The 15120-nt window shown below is 38.9% G+C and overlaps 5 protein-coding genes, 1 long non-coding RNA gene and 1 other non-coding gene across 7 annotated transcripts; 3 read left to right on the top strand and 4 right to left on the bottom strand.

Moving 5' to 3' along the window:
• LOC104721928 (phosphoinositide 3-kinase regulatory subunit 4-like) lies at positions 324-6565 on the top strand. Its single transcript, XM_010440004.2, has 11 exons — positions 324-776; positions 936-1058; positions 1142-1187; positions 1271-1431; positions 1688-1767; positions 1915-2020; positions 2202-2378; positions 2460-5459; positions 5665-5906; positions 6030-6129; positions 6245-6565. Exons 1-11 carry the CDS (start codon positions 504-506, stop codon positions 6419-6421), a joined length of 4485 nt encoding a protein of 1494 aa, XP_010438306.1. The 5' UTR covers positions 324-503; the 3' UTR covers positions 6422-6565.
• On the bottom strand, positions 6707-7562 carry LOC104721926. Its single transcript, XR_757094.2, has 3 exons — positions 7458-7562; positions 7234-7371; positions 6707-6945 (listed from the first exon to the last, which is right to left on the bottom strand). It is a non-coding gene; the product is annotated as a 40S ribosomal protein S30 (long non-coding RNA).
• On the bottom strand, positions 7780-8977 carry LOC104721925 (60S ribosomal protein L31-1). Its single transcript, XM_010440003.1, has 3 exons — positions 8869-8977; positions 8595-8709; positions 7780-8227 (listed from the first exon to the last, which is right to left on the bottom strand). The coding sequence occupies exons 2-3, from the start codon at positions 8675-8677 to the stop codon at positions 7948-7950; spliced, it is 363 nt and encodes a 120-aa protein (XP_010438305.1). The 5' UTR covers positions 8678-8709; positions 8869-8977; the 3' UTR covers positions 7780-7947.
• LOC104721924 lies at positions 9104-10957 on the top strand. Its single transcript, XM_010440002.2, has 7 exons — positions 9104-9571; positions 9691-9776; positions 9967-10045; positions 10123-10182; positions 10300-10421; positions 10532-10603; positions 10711-10957. The coding sequence occupies exons 1-7, from the start codon at positions 9206-9208 to the stop codon at positions 10811-10813; spliced, it is 888 nt and encodes a 295-aa protein (XP_010438304.1). The 5' UTR covers positions 9104-9205; the 3' UTR covers positions 10814-10957.
• On the bottom strand, positions 11015-12918 carry LOC104721923 (60S ribosomal protein L28-2). The gene is made up of 4 exons (XM_010440001.2): positions 12797-12918; positions 12516-12677; positions 12072-12235; positions 11015-11314 (listed from the first exon to the last, which is right to left on the bottom strand). The coding sequence occupies exons 2-4, from the start codon at positions 12661-12663 to the stop codon at positions 11195-11197; spliced, it is 432 nt and encodes a 143-aa protein (XP_010438303.1). The 5' UTR covers positions 12664-12677; positions 12797-12918; the 3' UTR covers positions 11015-11194.
• TRNAP-UGG lies at positions 12970-13041 on the top strand. The gene has a single exon. It is a non-coding gene; the product is annotated as a tRNA-Pro (tRNA).
• Positions 13286-15006, bottom strand: LOC104721922 (F-box/LRR-repeat protein At4g29420-like). Its single transcript, XM_010440000.1, has 2 exons — positions 14547-15006; positions 13286-14307 (listed from the first exon to the last, which is right to left on the bottom strand). Exons 1-2 carry the CDS (start codon positions 14989-14991, stop codon positions 13406-13408), a joined length of 1347 nt encoding a protein of 448 aa, XP_010438302.1. The 5' UTR covers positions 14992-15006; the 3' UTR covers positions 13286-13405.

Raw genomic sequence — 15120 nt, 5'->3', positions numbered from 1 at the left:
AGTTTGTAATTGTATTATGTTGACAAAAAGAAAGATATAGTTTTTAATTTAGTAAAGTTCCCATTTTTTTCTTTGACATAAATAAAAATCTGAAAATGAGATTTTATTTTAGTAATTAATTTAAGATTTTTGTTTAGAAATCACTAAATAAAATTTGCTTTCACTTGGTAATAATTGAAAAATTTCCCATTTTAAAAATAAATACAAAAAGTGCAAATCTAACAAATTTCCAAGTTTAATATATTTATACATGTACGGAATATTATGTAAATGTTAGAAACTAATAAACTAATTAAGAAAAAACAAATTGGAAACGTGTCGAATTGGGGAAAAAAACTCATCCAAACCAAAACTTTAAAACTCAAAGAGCAAAGTCCTCTCTCCTTCCTCCGTCACCGGAGACGATTCTGTTTATCGCCGGCGTAATCAGATTCCATGTTCGAATTCAGCTGAGTGTTTTTAACCTCAATCGAAGGAGAAACAATTTTAATTTAGGTCTTCGGATGGGAAACAAAATCGCACGGACGACACAAGTCTCGGCGACGGAGTACTACCTCCACGACTTGCCGTCTTCGTACAATCTGGTTTTGAAAGAGGTTCTATGTAGAGGAAGATTCTTAAAGTCGATCCAATGTAAGCACGACGAAGGATTGGTTGTTGTTAAGGTTTACTTCAAGCGTGGTGACTCGATCGATCTCAGGGACTATGAGAGACATCTTGTTAAGATCAAGGATGTGTTTTTGTCTCTAGAGCATCCTCATGTTTGGCCTTTTCAGGTTTTGATTCGATTTCTCTGTATTGGGTTTGTGTTTTTAATCTTGCTGCGACGAGAAAGGAATGATTTTTTTGTTTAAGACTCTGGTTCTGTTCATATCTTGAATTGAGTTAGTTGGTGGTTTTGATTGTTTGATTTTGGTTTAATAATGTGTTTGCAGTTTTGGCAAGAGACTGATAAAGCAGCTTATCTAGTGAGGCAATACTTTTACAGTAATCTGCATGATCGGTTGAGTACGCGGCCTTTTCTCAACCTTGTGGAGAAGAAATGGTTGGCGTTTCAGGTTGTTTTCTTGATCTTGCTACCATTCTATTTGAGGCGTAAGGTATTTTGAGTTTTCTGAATTTTGGTTTGTTCTTTCTGCAGTTGCTTCTTGCGGTGAAGCAATGTCATGAGAAGGATATATGTCATGGTAAGGTTTGATAGTTTGAGAGCATATGATCCTCATGGTGGTTCATTGGATTTTTGATGTGTGTGAATATGAAAATTTTTTAGGTGATATCAAGTGCGAGAACGTATTGCTCACTTCCTGGAACTGGCTTTACCTTGCTGATTTTGCATCCTTTAAACCTACATACATTCCTTATGATGATCCATCAGACTTCTCCTTTTTCTTTGACACAAGGGGACAAAGACTTTGTTATCTTGCTCCAGAGGTATTTTTAGAACACTTATCAGAATTTATTCAGTTAATTTGATCGATGTAGATTTGTTAATTTGTTCTATTGCACCCTCTGCTAAGGATATTATCACTTTGTTTGGGGTGCGCCACAGTTAGTTTCTTTCCGTATCACTACTAAGAATTGGTGGCAAGGAACCATCAAGAAAAAAGCTCCCTTTCTTGTTGGTCATGTTTCTGTTTTTTTTTCCCTTGTTTTTTCCATGTTTGAACAGATTGTTGCTTAATTACAGAGATTCTACGAGCATGGAGGTGAGACACAAGTAGCACAAGATGCTCCATTAAAACCGTCCATGGATATATTTGCTGTGGGGTGAGCTCATATGCCATCTGTTTTTGTATCACTCTATCTGTTCAATGCTCCTAATGGTTTTCAAAATGGCAAAAACAATATCTTACCTTAACTCCTTAAGTTTTAAAGTTGGTAGCATATTGTAATAGATTCATATTAATGCTTCAGGTGTGTGATAGCAGAACTTTTTATGGAGGGACAGCCACTATTTGAACTGGCTCAGCTTCTCGCTTATCGTAGAGGGCAACATGATCCTAGCCAACATCTTGAAAAGGTATTTCTTCGCATCTTTCTATTTCATTGTCTCCTCATAGGTATCAATCTCATCCCATCTGAATGGTACAGGGGACTTGTGTCTTCTGTGGTTTGACTTCTGAATTTGATTTTTGTTGGCTGATTGTTTTAAACTCTTTCTCACTCATCTTCGTTGGTCTTTCTATTTTTATTGGATTCAGATTCCTGATCTGGGAATTCGCAAGATGATTCTTCATATGATTCAGTTAGAACCTGAAGCACGCCTATCTGCTGAAGACTACCTGAAAAATTATGTGGGAGTTGTTTTCCCAAACTACTTCTCACCATTTCTGCACACTTTATATTGTTGTTGGAATCCACTTCCTTCAGATATGAGGGTAACTATCGAAATTTTCTGTATACTCGTTCTACATTCCGTATCGACTTGATTTATATATTTTTTGCTTCATTACGTCTAGGTAGCGACTTGCCAGGGGATATTTCAAGAAATACTTAAAAAGATGATGGAAAATAAGCCAGGTGATGAGGATGACGTTGATCCTCCTGTACCTTCAAATTCAGTGAACGCAAGCAAGGTGCAGGAAACTTTTGCAAATCACAAATTGAACGCATCGAAGGTCTTGAGCAGTAATACTGTTAACTCAAAGGATGAGATTCTTCACTCTATTTCTGATGCAGTCAAGAAAAATCGCCATCCTTTCTTGAAAAAGATAACAATGGACGATTTGGGTACACTAATGTCTCTTTATGATAGCCGTTCTGACACTTATGGCACGCCTTTTCTACCTGTAGAGGGTAACATGAAATGTGAGGGAATGGTTCTTATTGCATCTATGCTCTGTTCTTGTATCCGCAATATCAAGTTGCCTCATTTGAGGAGGGAAGCTATACTTCTATTGAGGTCTTGCTCTTTGTATATTGATGATGATGATCGCTTACAGCGTGTACTTCCATACGTCGTTGCCTTGCTTTCTGATCCAACAGCAATTGTGCGGTGTGCTGCCATGGAAACTTTGTGTGACATTCTGCCGCTTGTCCGAGATTTTCCTCCTAGTGATGCGAAGATTTTCCCAGAGTATATATTTCCTATGCTCTCCATGCTACCTGAAGATACAGAAGAGAGTGTGAGGATATGCTATGCCAGCAATATTGCAAAACTTGCTCTTACTGCTTATGGATTCCTGATGCATTCTTTCCAGTTGAGTGATGTAGGGGTTCTTAATGAATTGAATTCCCAGCAGATCCCCGCTTCACCTCCTAGTGAGACCCCTAGTCACTTGCAAAAGGCAAATGGAAATGCACAGCTTGCACAGCTTAGAAAAACTATAGCTGAAGTTGTTCAAGAGCTTGTTATGGGTCCAAAACAAACTCCAAATGTTAGAAGAGCACTCCTTCAGGACATAGGGGAACTTTGCTTTTTCTTTGGTCAGAGGCAGAGTAATGACTTTCTACTACCGATCCTCCCTGCTTTTCTAAATGACAGAGATGAACAGCTAAGATCTGTATTCTTTGAGAAAATTGTTTATGTATGCTTTTTTGTCGGTCAGAGAAGTGTGGAGGAGTATCTGTTGCCCTATATCGATCAAGCTTTGAGTGATCAGACAGAGGCTGTTATTGTCAATGCATTGGAGTGCTTATCCACATTATGCAAGAGTAATTTCTTGCGGAAGAGAGCTCTCCTCCAAATGATAGAGTGTGTTTATCCTTTGCTACGCTATCCATCTCAATGGGTAAGGAGGGCAGTTGTCACTTTCATTGCCGCAAGTAGTGAATGTATAGGTGCAATCGACTCTTTTGCTTTTATTGCCCCAGTAATACGCCCCTTTCTCAGTAGACTGCCTGCGTCAATTGCTTCTGAGGAAGGTCTACTTTCATGTTTAAGGCCCCAAGTCACAAGGGAAGTGGTTTACAGTATCTTAGAAAAAGCTAGAAAACCAGAAATCGTGGCGAGACAGCGAAAGATATGGTACAGTTCTTCACCTCAATCCAAAGATTGGGAAACTGTTGATTTGTTTGACAAAGATACTGGGGAGTTAAATTCAATAGAATGTGGGGCTGAACAGAAGCAAAATGTGGAAGGACAAAAACAGATTAGAAGTGCATCGAAGCAACCAGAAGTTCAAGGAAAGTATGCAGAAAAGGATGTGAAATTGAGAATCCCGAGAAACCCTAGACCCAATGTTTCCAACAATGTTGAGTCACGTGATCCCTTGTGTCAAGAGAAGTTACAGTTCTCTGGGTTTATGGCACCATATGTATCTGGTTTGAATAGCTATATTGAACCAGAGAACATACCTCTCTATTCGTTTAGCATGGACAAAAGAGCAGCTACAAATCCTCCTGTGGCTTCTGAGTCTTCATTGCAGATGAACTCTCTGGGAATGGGTTCATTATCAGTGCCATGGATGGATTCCATGAGTAAGTCCTTTAACTTGGCTAGTTCGGTTCCAGTGCCTAAGCTGATTTCTGGGTCATTCCATGTCGGGAACAATCCTAAACAATTTTACAGAGTGGTACATGAGCCAGATTGCAGAGAAAATGATCAAATCTCCTCAGCTATCAGTAAATTTCAAGATCTCGGTGTGTCAAGCTCCTCAAAAAGCGCTTCTGTGACTTCAGAAGATGCTTCTTCTCCAGCGGATCTTGTCGGAGAACCATCTTTGTCAAGGACATCGGTTCCGGATTCAGGGTGGAAGCCTCGTGGAGTATTAGTTGCTCATCTACAGGAGCATCGCTCTGCGGTCAACGACATTGCCACTTCAAGCGATCATAGCTTTTTTGTTAGTGCATCAGATGATTCCACAGTGAAGGTGTGGGACTCTAGAAAACTGGAGAAGGACATCTCTTTTAGGTCAAGGCTAACATATCATCTCGAGGGAAGCAGAGGGATGTGCACAACAATGCTTCGGAATTCAACACAAATTGTCGTTGGAGCCTCTGATGGTGTGATACATATGTTTTCAATTGACCATATCTCCAGAGGCTTGGGGAACGTAGTGGAAAAGTATTCAGGAATTGTTGATATTAAAAAGAAGGATGTTAAAGAAGGCGCTCTAGTTTCTCTCTTGAATTATACCGCTGATAGCCTTTCTGGTCCGATGGTAATGTATAGTACTCAAAACTGCGGAATCCACCTTTGGGATACAAGATCAGATTTAGATGCATGGACACTGAAAGCAAACCCTGAAGAAGGATATGTGTCTTCTTTGGTTACAAGCCCTTGTGGGAATTGGTTTGTCTCTGGTTCTTCAAGGGGAGTGCTTACTCTTTGGGATTTGAGATTTCGTGTTCCCGTAAATTCATGGCAATACCCTCTTGTATGCCCCATAGAGAAGATGTGCCTCTGTTTTCTTCCTCCAAGCGTCTCAGTGTCCACCACTATGAGACCTTTCATTTATATTGCTGCCGGTTGCAATGAAGTTTCACTCTGGAATGCAGAGGCAGGTAGCTGTCACCAGGTAATGTTGTTCTACCGTTATATTGGACCTTGACTTTGGCCTACAGTTTTCTGTTGGGTCCGCAAGTAGATAGTTTAATAGTGATTGGAGGCGCAGTTTTGAATTAGACCATGAAAGAAACTCTGTTTTGATAGAGTAGACCATATCTTTGAGCTGAAAACCGATTTGGACTTGTTATTAAGCTGATTCTGTTGGATTTTTGTAGGTATTGAGAGTAGCCAACTATGAAAACGAGACGGATGTTTCCGAGTTTCAATGGAAGTTACCAAGCAATAAGGTAAATTCCAAGCCGAATCTTCGCCAGAACATGAGTTCCAAGTACAGAATCGAGGAGTTGAACGAGCCTCCTCCTCGTCTTCCTGGTATCCGCACTTTGCTTCCTTTACCTGGCGGCGACTTGTTAACTGGTGGTACTGACTTGAAGATTCGGTGTTGGGATTACTCCAGGTTTTAAATCTAAAAACTTTACTAACTTGTGTTCTTACAATCAAACGTTTTGTCACACATCTTGTGAATAGAAAACAAAAACTGACGCAATTCTTGTTTTCTGTGTGTTTTGGACCAACACAGCCCTGAGAGAAGTTATAGTATATGCGGTCCGAATTTGAAAGGAGTCGGAAATGTTGATTTCTACGAACTTAAAACCAACTCCGGCGTGCAATTTGTTCAGGTCTGTTGATCAGATATATATATTTTGATCTTCGCATAACGATATCTTGCAGTTGTATAGATTAAGCATTTGACGATATTTTATGATGAGCTTATGTTTGTTTTTCTGCTTGCAGGAGACAAAGAGGCGGCCTCTGGCAACCAAGCTGACGGCAAAGGCGGTACTTGCGGCTGCTGCGACAGACACAGCGGGTTGTCACCGTGACTCAGTTCAGTCTCTAGCATCTGTAAAACTGAACCAGAGACTGTTGATATCAAGCAGCAGAGATGGAGCCATTAAGGTCTGGAAGTAAAAGAAAAAACCATGATGGTGGTCTTTTGTGTACAGAGTGTTATAGTGTTTCATCTTTTTTAACCTTTTCATTGTAACATCAAATGCTAAAAGAAATTTTTTAGCCTTGTATCCTTATTTCATTCCATAAAATTTTATTTGTACAGATTGATCGTTAAAAAGCGAAAATTACTTGAAACATAAGCACTCTGCAGTACATTCTAAGTCGAAAGTATCAGTTGAGGAATATGTACTTAGCTCGGGAGTAAACAGTGACTACAGAATTGTAATGAACATCGATTGATAATAAATATGGTCAAAAAGTCGATTTGATTGAGAAATGAAATGAGAAAATTACATTGTCTATAGATATTGCAGAACTCGTACTAACACGACTGATCCATCACCAAAAAAAACAAGTAACACATTAAACGAGACAGCAAAACAAAAGAAAAATGCAAAACTTCTCCAGCTTCATCCAGTGATCGATCAACTTCATCTACTTCTCAGACGAGTTGGGTCCTCTCTTCTTGCCAAATCCAACAACTGCATAAGATGAAAATAACAGACGAAATCAAATTCCAAAATCACTCATTAAGAAAGAATTTTTTAAAAAACGTATACTAACATAACACACATCACAGAGTTGATACTCTTATGGAAATGTTTCAAGAATCACTAAGCATATACCACAAGAGCTAATTCAGTTCTCAAAACCATAAGAACACTGAACAATACACAAGTGTTATAGTAGACCAGAACTAGTAACTAACTAACTTAACAACCAAGATTAGAGATTCTAAGAAGTGAAAACGGAAAAAATAATAATATTACCGGCGGTGACGAAACGGCGATTGTGTTGCATCCTTTTGTGGGCACGGCCACGTGGCTTCTTCTTCTTATCCTGTTTAGCCACTTTCGGGGTCTGACCTCTCACCTTACCGGCACGAGCCAACGAACCGTGTACCTTACCTAATCAATCATCCATTCCAAACACAAAAATCATCAATGAAAATGGAATACAAAAAAAACAGTTCAAGAGTTAAGTCTTTCTTTACCCATGATTCTTCTGACGACGGAACTGGAGCTCTGTCTCTCTCTCTCCGGCTTTAAGGTGGGCGGCGATTAGGGTTTTCTCTTGAGTGATATATTTAACCGAGGAAGACGATCTTTACGAATAAGGCCCATTCCAAATTTATTAATGGGCCTAAATATTATCATTTAGAAAGCCCGTAAAACAAAAATAGTAGGTTTAGTAATTTGTATTTCTTATCCAGTTTTAACTTGCCGTTTTACGGATTTACCGATTTGTCTGAGTCAAACCGGTATTATAATTACAATACTGGTAATTTGTTACATCGCAAACACTTCGAGATCATCTCGGTTAAAAGTTCAATGTTCATAGATTAAATCATTTAAATCCATAAACAGGTAGGTACGCCTTAGAAAGTGACTATAACTTGAATGATGAAGTGTGTCTTTGTCTTTTCATATAAACTGTAACGGGGTGATGAAACAAAGAAGCTATATTGTAGTAAGATAAGTTTTTTACTCGTCTTCCTCGATGACTTTGGTTCCCAAACCAGACAAACCTTCAGCTGGGATCTCAGCCACAGTGACGAGTGAGAAAAACTCTTCCTTTGCATCTTCATCATCGTTCCTCTTGCGAGCAACACGCACTCTGATTCTCCTCGGGGGACCTCTGATTCCTTTGCTCCATATCTGCTTGTTGAGCTTTACATCAACTCTTACATCTTTTGTTCCCATGGCTTTCTCTGAGAACTTCCTGATCTCTTTTATGGCATTGGGTGCCTTCTTCTTGAAAGTGCTGTTCATATTACCAAAGACACAGCATTTGTAAAACTTGTAAAGTACCAATCAGAAGAAGATAGTAACCCTATCACTCATAATAGCTTTTAGTAATTAACCAAAGAGACAGAGATTATTGGGTGAATCATGGAAACATTAATGCATACATAGAGTTCTACTTCTACATATTGAATTGATCATATAACTAATTTTACAAGTCCAATGGTTCTACAGAAAGTCATTACATCTATGGAACTGAGCTACTCCAAATCAGTAATTCCTAACATCACAGTACCTAAGCAACAATTCAATCTGAATAAGGAAAACTAGGATAAATGCAAGCTCATGATTTCACCATATAAATCAAAGATTGTAAATGTTATTACCAGCTATGGAGACGCCTGTGGAGATTGATAGTGTACTCCCTTGTAACCACCTCCTCCTTTCTCCCTTTACCACCTTTCTCCATTATACTCTGCCACTCCTCACTTCAGCTAACCCCTGCAAATTTCGTGTAAAGCCAAAGCTAAATCACTCCAACACATTTCATATACATAAATCAACATGTCTCAGCATTTCTTATTACAAACAGCACAAAATCAACACGAGAAATCAATCAATCTCAATCTCAATCTCAATCTCAATCTCAGTAGTACCTACCTTTCGCGCCGTGACAAGAACGGAGATGGACAGTGAACAACAGAGAGAGTAAGGAAAAAAAAAAAATCAAACCCTAGAAAACCCTAATTTGCAAGCTTTCTTTCTGAAGCTGTCCAATGGATCAATTTTAAGGCCCAATGGGCTTTTGTATTCTTAATATTCACAGAGTGATCTGATTCTGCCACGTCAGCTTTAATATTCGTGTACGCTCACGTTCACTGTAAACTACGATAAACCCCCTTCACTTCATCTTCTCCAAAACCCAAACCCGTGTTAGCTCTCAAAAGCTACTTGCAGAACTCAGAGGCGAAGTGAAGAAGAAGAAGAAGATTAAAGAATGTTAAGGTTTCAATGCTCTCTTCATCTTCTTCAGCCTTCCATGGCGAAGAACAACAACCACTCGAATCTTTTCCCACATAATTTGGCGCCGTTTCGTGCCACTGGCACGATTCCGGCACCGAAGGTCCAGGGGATACGTGCGAGTTGTTCTAGGAAGATTGGGAAGTTACGAGTAAATGGTATAGATCGAGAAATGGAAGAAGATGTGATAGAATTTGGAGAAGAAGAAGGAGAGGATGAGTTCCCGGCGAGGAAGAGAGGCGTTTACGGAGCGAAGAAAGAAGATATAAATTACGATAAAGACCCTGAATTCGCTGATATTCTCGGAGATTGTTTAGATAATCCAGATAAAGCTCAAAAAAAGGTAACAAAGTTTATATCTTTGATATATGGATCTTAATTGAGAAGCTTGTTGAGCTGAAACTTTGAGTAGCCTTTGATTTTTGAAATGGGTTTAGTATCATCAGTGAACTCTTTTTGTAGATGGAAGAGAGATTGAGGAAGAAGAGGGACAAAATTATTCACACTAAGACTGGTTCAGCTACTTCGATGCAGGTCTCGTTTAACAAGTGAGTGGCCTCAGATTTTATTCCTTTCCTTGCTTTGAAGTTAAAATTGCTTATATGTGATGCTCTTGCTTGATTTCGCTTGCCCATCTGATTGATCTGGTAGATTAATAGTTTTTGATATCATCTCCCTGATCTTTTTCAATTGTATTTGGTTGTCTGTTAACTCTCTTGGTTTTTGTTGTATTGTAAGATTTGAGTATTCCAACTCATACATGTGGATGGAGTTTTACAATGCACCACTGGATAAAGACATTGCCTTGATCACTGATGTAATCCCCTCAAACTACAAATAAGCCCTGAGCAAATCACTTGTTGCTTTTTTTTATTGATGACTGTAATTTTGCAGACAATTCGTTCCTGGCATATCCTTGGACGACTTGGTGGATACAACTCCATGAATATGCAAGTATGTCTCTCTCTTATCGAGGAAGTACAAGCGTGCCAATTTATCTACTCAGCTTTTTTTTTGTTAATCACACAAATAAGTATAAAGCTGATTTCTCTTTTGCCCTTATGGATGCAGTTATCACAAGCACCACTGGATAAGAGGCCAAACTATGATGCTATCCTTGGAGCTAATGTAGAGCCCACTACATTTTATAACATCGGGGATCTTGAGGTTCAAGACAACGTTGCTCGTATATGGTGATGACTCTTATTATCCTAAAAAGTTTTAGTCCTGTGACTTTAGATTGGCAAACTTTGGTTGCTTTTGCAGATTTTCTTCTCTAACGTGAATAATATGGTTTTAACAGGCTTGATATTGGGACCTCGGAGCCGTTGATTCTTGATGTTCTGATAAATGCATTGACGCAAATTAGCTCAGAGTGAGTTTAGTTCTCTCTCTGTCTATTGACTAAAACTTGTTTCTAAAAGCTGGATATGATTCAAAATTGTGGAAGCGCTAACAACGTTGGAATATGTTTATGTCCAGTTATATCGGGATAAAGAAACTTGTCTTTGGTGGATCTGAGTTCGAGAGCTGGAAAGAGAATATGACATCCGAGGAATCTGGTTTCAGAGTCCACAAGATTTAACATCATCTTACACTTATAGATAAACCCTTTAGATTCACATCTGTTTCAGAAGCTACAAGTTTCAACATATGTTTTTTTCTTAGATTACATGATCTATAGGCAAATACAATGTCAAATTGGCAACACATTGTTATGATCAGATGATGCCAGACTTGCAGCTCACCAATGATAGTAGCATTTTCCATCATAAAGCCAATGATAATAGGTTCATACTAATAATACTTTTGAACTTCATTAAGTGAAACAAAAGATGATGGTGGTTTAAGCAAAACTCTCAACTGTTCAAGAAAAATCTTAACCTACACGGAGCTGTCTGAAACTCTCAATGGGCTCACAACAAGCTTTTATAGAAGGTAATATATTAATTGAGTGGTGAATTCTTCAAGCTTGTCTGTTTCTCCTCTTGGGACCAGACTTGGCGACTCTAAGACCTTTGCTGATAACGCTGAGCCTAGCAAGTGCTGCCTTCTTCAAATCAGGCCTGTAGTAGTTGTCCACCACCTGTATAGAGTAGACAATAAAACGATTAGCACATCAAAAACAGTAACAGAAACAAATTTGAAATAATGCACAGAAAAAAAGATTTATCTCAGAAGCCAAGCGTAACAATTATATTTCATAGAAGAAATACCCCACAAAGGAGTACCTCTCCTTACGTGTTAGCTTTCTCATCACTGATAAAATTTGCAAAAACAAAAAAAACAATGTACTCTTAGATTCTAATATGGTTAATGCTTTATATTAGCTCAGAAGCCAAGCGTAACAAATGTATTTCATAGAAGAAATACCCCACAAAGGAGTACCTCTTCTTACGTGTTAGCTTTCTCATCACAGATAATATTTGTCAGAAAAAAAGGCAGACGAAAACACTAGATTGAGAACAATAACTAAAGAAGTTTTAGCTCAGAAGCCAAGCGTAACAAATGTATTTCATTGAAGAAACACCCCACAAAGGAGTACCTCTTCTTACGTGTTAGGTTTCTCATCACAGATAAAATTTGTCAAGAAAAAACAAATTAAAACACTAAATTGAAAGAAATAGCTAAGAAGTTTTAGCTCAGAAGCCAAGCGTAACAAATGTATTTCATTGAAGAAATACCCCACAAAGGAGTATCTCTTCTTACGTGTTAGCTTTCTCATCACAGCTCAGAAAACCTATGAACCATTACCAATCCTAAATTTCCAAATACCCCCAACAAGTATAGAAACAAATAAAGCAGACCCTCTTCATAAAGCTTAAAAAGAAAGTGAGTAATACCTGGTTGACAACAGCTTTGGTCATCCTCGGGAACTCCTTCTTGAGGACAGACTTGTTAACAGAGAGCTTAGGCTTGTTTTGTCTCTTGGTCTTGGTGGTTCCGAGTACCACACCTTGGTCCTTGTCAGCTGCCTGAATGGTCACTGTCTTCTTGTTTGCCAAACCTGTAATCATATCAAAAAGAACAAATTAAACAAAGTCTACAGATTCTTATACAAATTCAATCACATAACAGCAAGAAACCAGCAAATATTCAACGAAAAGATACAAACTTTACAGATTTCAGATTCAATCTAGCAAACTCAACCAATTCAAGAACTCACTAATTACATTTCGAGACTTAAAAAGGGAAATTGACTTGTGTTCATATAAGCAACATTCTATCACACAGATTCAGAATAAAGCTTGAGATAAATCTAGAGTGAACAAGAGTTGAATCAATACCAGAGTGCTTGTAAGAGTTGAGGTTAACGAGGTTGTTGCTCTCTTTGCTGAACTGAACCTTAGCGTTACCTCTGCCGAACTGCTTCACCAAGAAACAGTTGTTTCTCTTTACGATCTCCCAGACCAGCTGTCCTGGAACTGTTGCCATTTCGAGCTCCTTCACTAATTTTTCAAGACGGAAGTATTTATTAACAAAACATAAATATGAAACGATCAATCAAGGGCTTAAACAGAATGAAGAACGACCCTAATGCTTAAGCAAAGGGATGATTCAAGCTCACCTTGATATTCGCAGACCTAGATGACGGCGGAATAGAGAAGAGAACGAGACTCGTGCCGGAATTAAGTTATGACGATGAGTTAACTATATATACACTCTCTACAAAACCCTAGTTTAGTTCTGGGAGGCACTAAATGTAAGACAAATACAACTAAACGAGTAGACTAATCAAATGGGCGTTTGGTCTAGTGGTATGATTCTCGCTTTGGGTGCGAGAGGTCCCGAGTTCGATTCTCGGAACGCCCCTTTTTACCTTTTTTTTTTGTTTTTTTTGTGCGACTAGACTTCTTTCTTTATTTCACCCTTGCTCAGTATTTCCAAACAAATTTGCATCCGTTAGTAGACTAAACACTAAACTGGATAAATGAACATTATCAACAAACACAGTTTTCTCATCAGAGGAGCAAATCCAAATCATGTCTTTACACGTTGAAGCTATAAGATCTTACATGGTTAAATCTATATTTGTATACGAAGTCTATATTGCAGCTTTAGTACAACATATGGAAAACTTCCACACATCAAATCAAATTCTTGTTACCATCATCGTCATCATCACAAGTATATACAGAAGAACTCAAGTTTCAGTTTCAGACTTGAATCCTATATCTCAGGCGCTATCAGAGAGCCACATATCTTCACCTCCTTCAGCCCATATTCCCCATTTCCATCTCACTCTCGGGTTACTCATCATGCACGCCGAGATCAGATTGGCTCTTACTCTAGGGTCTTTGTCCTGGTGAATCATCAGTCTCATATCTGTCAAGCCTCTGTAGTTATTAAGCATAGACCTGATGAACGAAACTGTTTGATGAACATCCGTATGATTTGACGACTGAAAACGTGCTGTAATTAGCTTTAAGCTATTCGCTCCCTTCATATGTACTGGACCTTTGCTTTGGAAATGGGTTTCGAAATCTGACCAAGTCTTGGGACTCAAACTAAGAGAAACGACGCCAGGGAATGCTTTGAGGAGTATTCCCAGTCCAAGTTTTTGCCTTTCAGATTGTTCTATAGACTTGACTAAATCCACTGCAAGCATTCTGATCTTGTTGCCAAAATGGGTGTTTCTGATTAGCCTGCATATGTCAGGAGATATGAGCTCTAAAGAATTCAGATCTCGAAACTCCCCGAAACTAACACCTTTAGCGTCCTCAACAGAAAAATGGAATTTCACCAACTTGGGCGTTTCAATGAGAAAAGATCTAGGCCTGCTGCAATTTAGCTCGAGTTCAAGGAGGTTTGGCGCCAGTATAGCCATTGAACGTGGAGCATTCGACACAGTCCAATGACAACTCTTTAGGTTCAGTAAACGTATTCTCGGTTCCTTCAACCCTCCAACGCCAATCAAATTTAACACTTGAAGAAAAGGGAAACACTCATTAACCTTCTCAAGATTCTCATCATCGAGTCTGATGAACTCGAGTGTCAAATGTCTGAGATTAGGCATCTGCGTCAATCCAACAACTGAGAGCCATGCATTCTTCACCTCTAATTTCACTAACTTACTACCTGCAAGAGAGACTTATTCTAGTTACTCTTAACGAACCCAAATTGATTTCTTCAGATACATTCATTACAACTGCATTTACTCGTTGTTCCTTAAACAAACCAAGGAATGCTCAAATCGTCTCATTTATGAGATCATCATCATCATCTTTTCTTAAGAATCTAAGATTGGTTCCTAATGAAAAACGCATTGCAAACAAATCCAAAACTAGAGGAAATGATGATGCAGGATCAAAACTTACAGTTTGAAGAAACTAGGGCCAAAACATCTGACTTCCTCCAGCAAGATTGAAGCCAGAAATCAGAAATTGACAACATCTCCAGGTCATCACGAACCCTAGGCAACCACTCCTTGACGAATTCGACATCGGTAAGGTACAAATCTTTGAGGTCATCTTCATTCCAGTCGTCAAACGACATTCTCTTAAGCGCCTTATCGACCCCGACTGAGATCGAGCGAATGTTAACAGAATCATTGATCAGGCTCTTGAAGATCGTTTTGAACGGTGTGACGGCGATGGGACGCGATTTGAAGAACCGGGACAATGTGCAGATGAGATTCACGGTGCTAATTTCACGCTTGAGAGAGTTCAATGTCTTGGACGCGACTCGACATCGAGCTACGGATTCGGAATCGTTGAGTAGATTCAGAATATTCAACAAGAGCTCTGGAGGTAACTCGTCCATTGGTTTGTTGTTCAATTTGGGGAATTGAATAAGGATGAAGACGAAGGAGAGAACCAGAGTTATTGAAATGTAAGTGTACGTACGTGTGGTTAAAGCCCGCACGTGTTAAGTTCGAAAGACTAAAGTACC

The sequence above is a fragment of the Camelina sativa genome, chromosome 11 (assembly GCF_000633955.1).
Source record: "Camelina sativa cultivar DH55 chromosome 11, Cs, whole genome shotgun sequence".
Classification (NCBI taxonomy): Eukaryota; Viridiplantae; Streptophyta; class Magnoliopsida; order Brassicales; family Brassicaceae; genus Camelina; species Camelina sativa.
Note: the sequence above shows the minus strand (reverse complement) of the source record. Positions and strands in the feature narration are given on the sequence as shown.

Excerpts from the sequence above, each read along its gene's own strand:
- LOC104721928 (XM_010440004.2), top strand. The coding sequence starts at position 504 with ATGGGAAACAAAATCGCACGGACGACACAAGTCTCGGCGACGGAGTAC. Across the intron at positions 1,188-1,270 it reads TGAGAAGGATATATGTCATG|GTGATATCAAGTGCGAGAAC; the intron begins GTAAGGTTTGAT and ends AAAATTTTTTAG. Across the intron at positions 5,460-5,664 it reads AGGCAGGTAGCTGTCACCAG|GTATTGAGAGTAGCCAACTA; the intron begins GTAATGTTGTTC and ends GGATTTTTGTAG.
- LOC104721925 (XM_010440003.1), bottom strand. The coding sequence starts at position 8,677 with ATGGAGAAAGGTGGTAAAGGGAGAAAGGAGGAGGTGGTTACAAGGGAG. Across the intron at positions 8,228-8,594 it reads CACAGGCGTCTCCATAGCTG|CACTTTCAAGAAGAAGGCAC; the intron begins GTAATAACATTT and ends TAATATGAACAG.
- LOC104721924 (XM_010440002.2), top strand. The coding sequence starts at position 9,206 with ATGTTAAGGTTTCAATGCTCTCTTCATCTTCTTCAGCCTTCCATGGCG. Across the intron at positions 9,572-9,690 it reads CAGATAAAGCTCAAAAAAAG|ATGGAAGAGAGATTGAGGAA; the intron begins GTAACAAAGTTT and ends CTCTTTTTGTAG. Across the intron at positions 10,422-10,531 it reads GACAACGTTGCTCGTATATG|GCTTGATATTGGGACCTCGG; the intron begins GTGATGACTCTT and ends TGGTTTTAACAG.
- LOC104721923 (XM_010440001.2), bottom strand. The coding sequence starts at position 12,663 with ATGGCAACAGTTCCAGGACAGCTGGTCTGGGAGATCGTAAAGAGAAAC. Across the intron at positions 12,236-12,515 it reads CAACTCTTACAAGCACTCTG|GTTTGGCAAACAAGAAGACA; the intron begins GTATTGATTCAA and ends ATATGATTACAG. Across the intron at positions 11,315-12,071 it reads CCAAAGCTGTTGTCAACCAG|GTGGTGGACAACTACTACAG; the intron begins GTATTACTCACT and ends TACTCTATACAG.
- LOC104721922 (XM_010440000.1), bottom strand. The coding sequence starts at position 14,991 with ATGGACGAGTTACCTCCAGAGCTCTTGTTGAATATTCTGAATCTACTC. Across the intron at positions 14,308-14,546 it reads GGCCCTAGTTTCTTCAAACT|GTAGTAAGTTAGTGAAATTA; the intron begins GTAAGTTTTGAT and ends TCTCTCTTGCAG.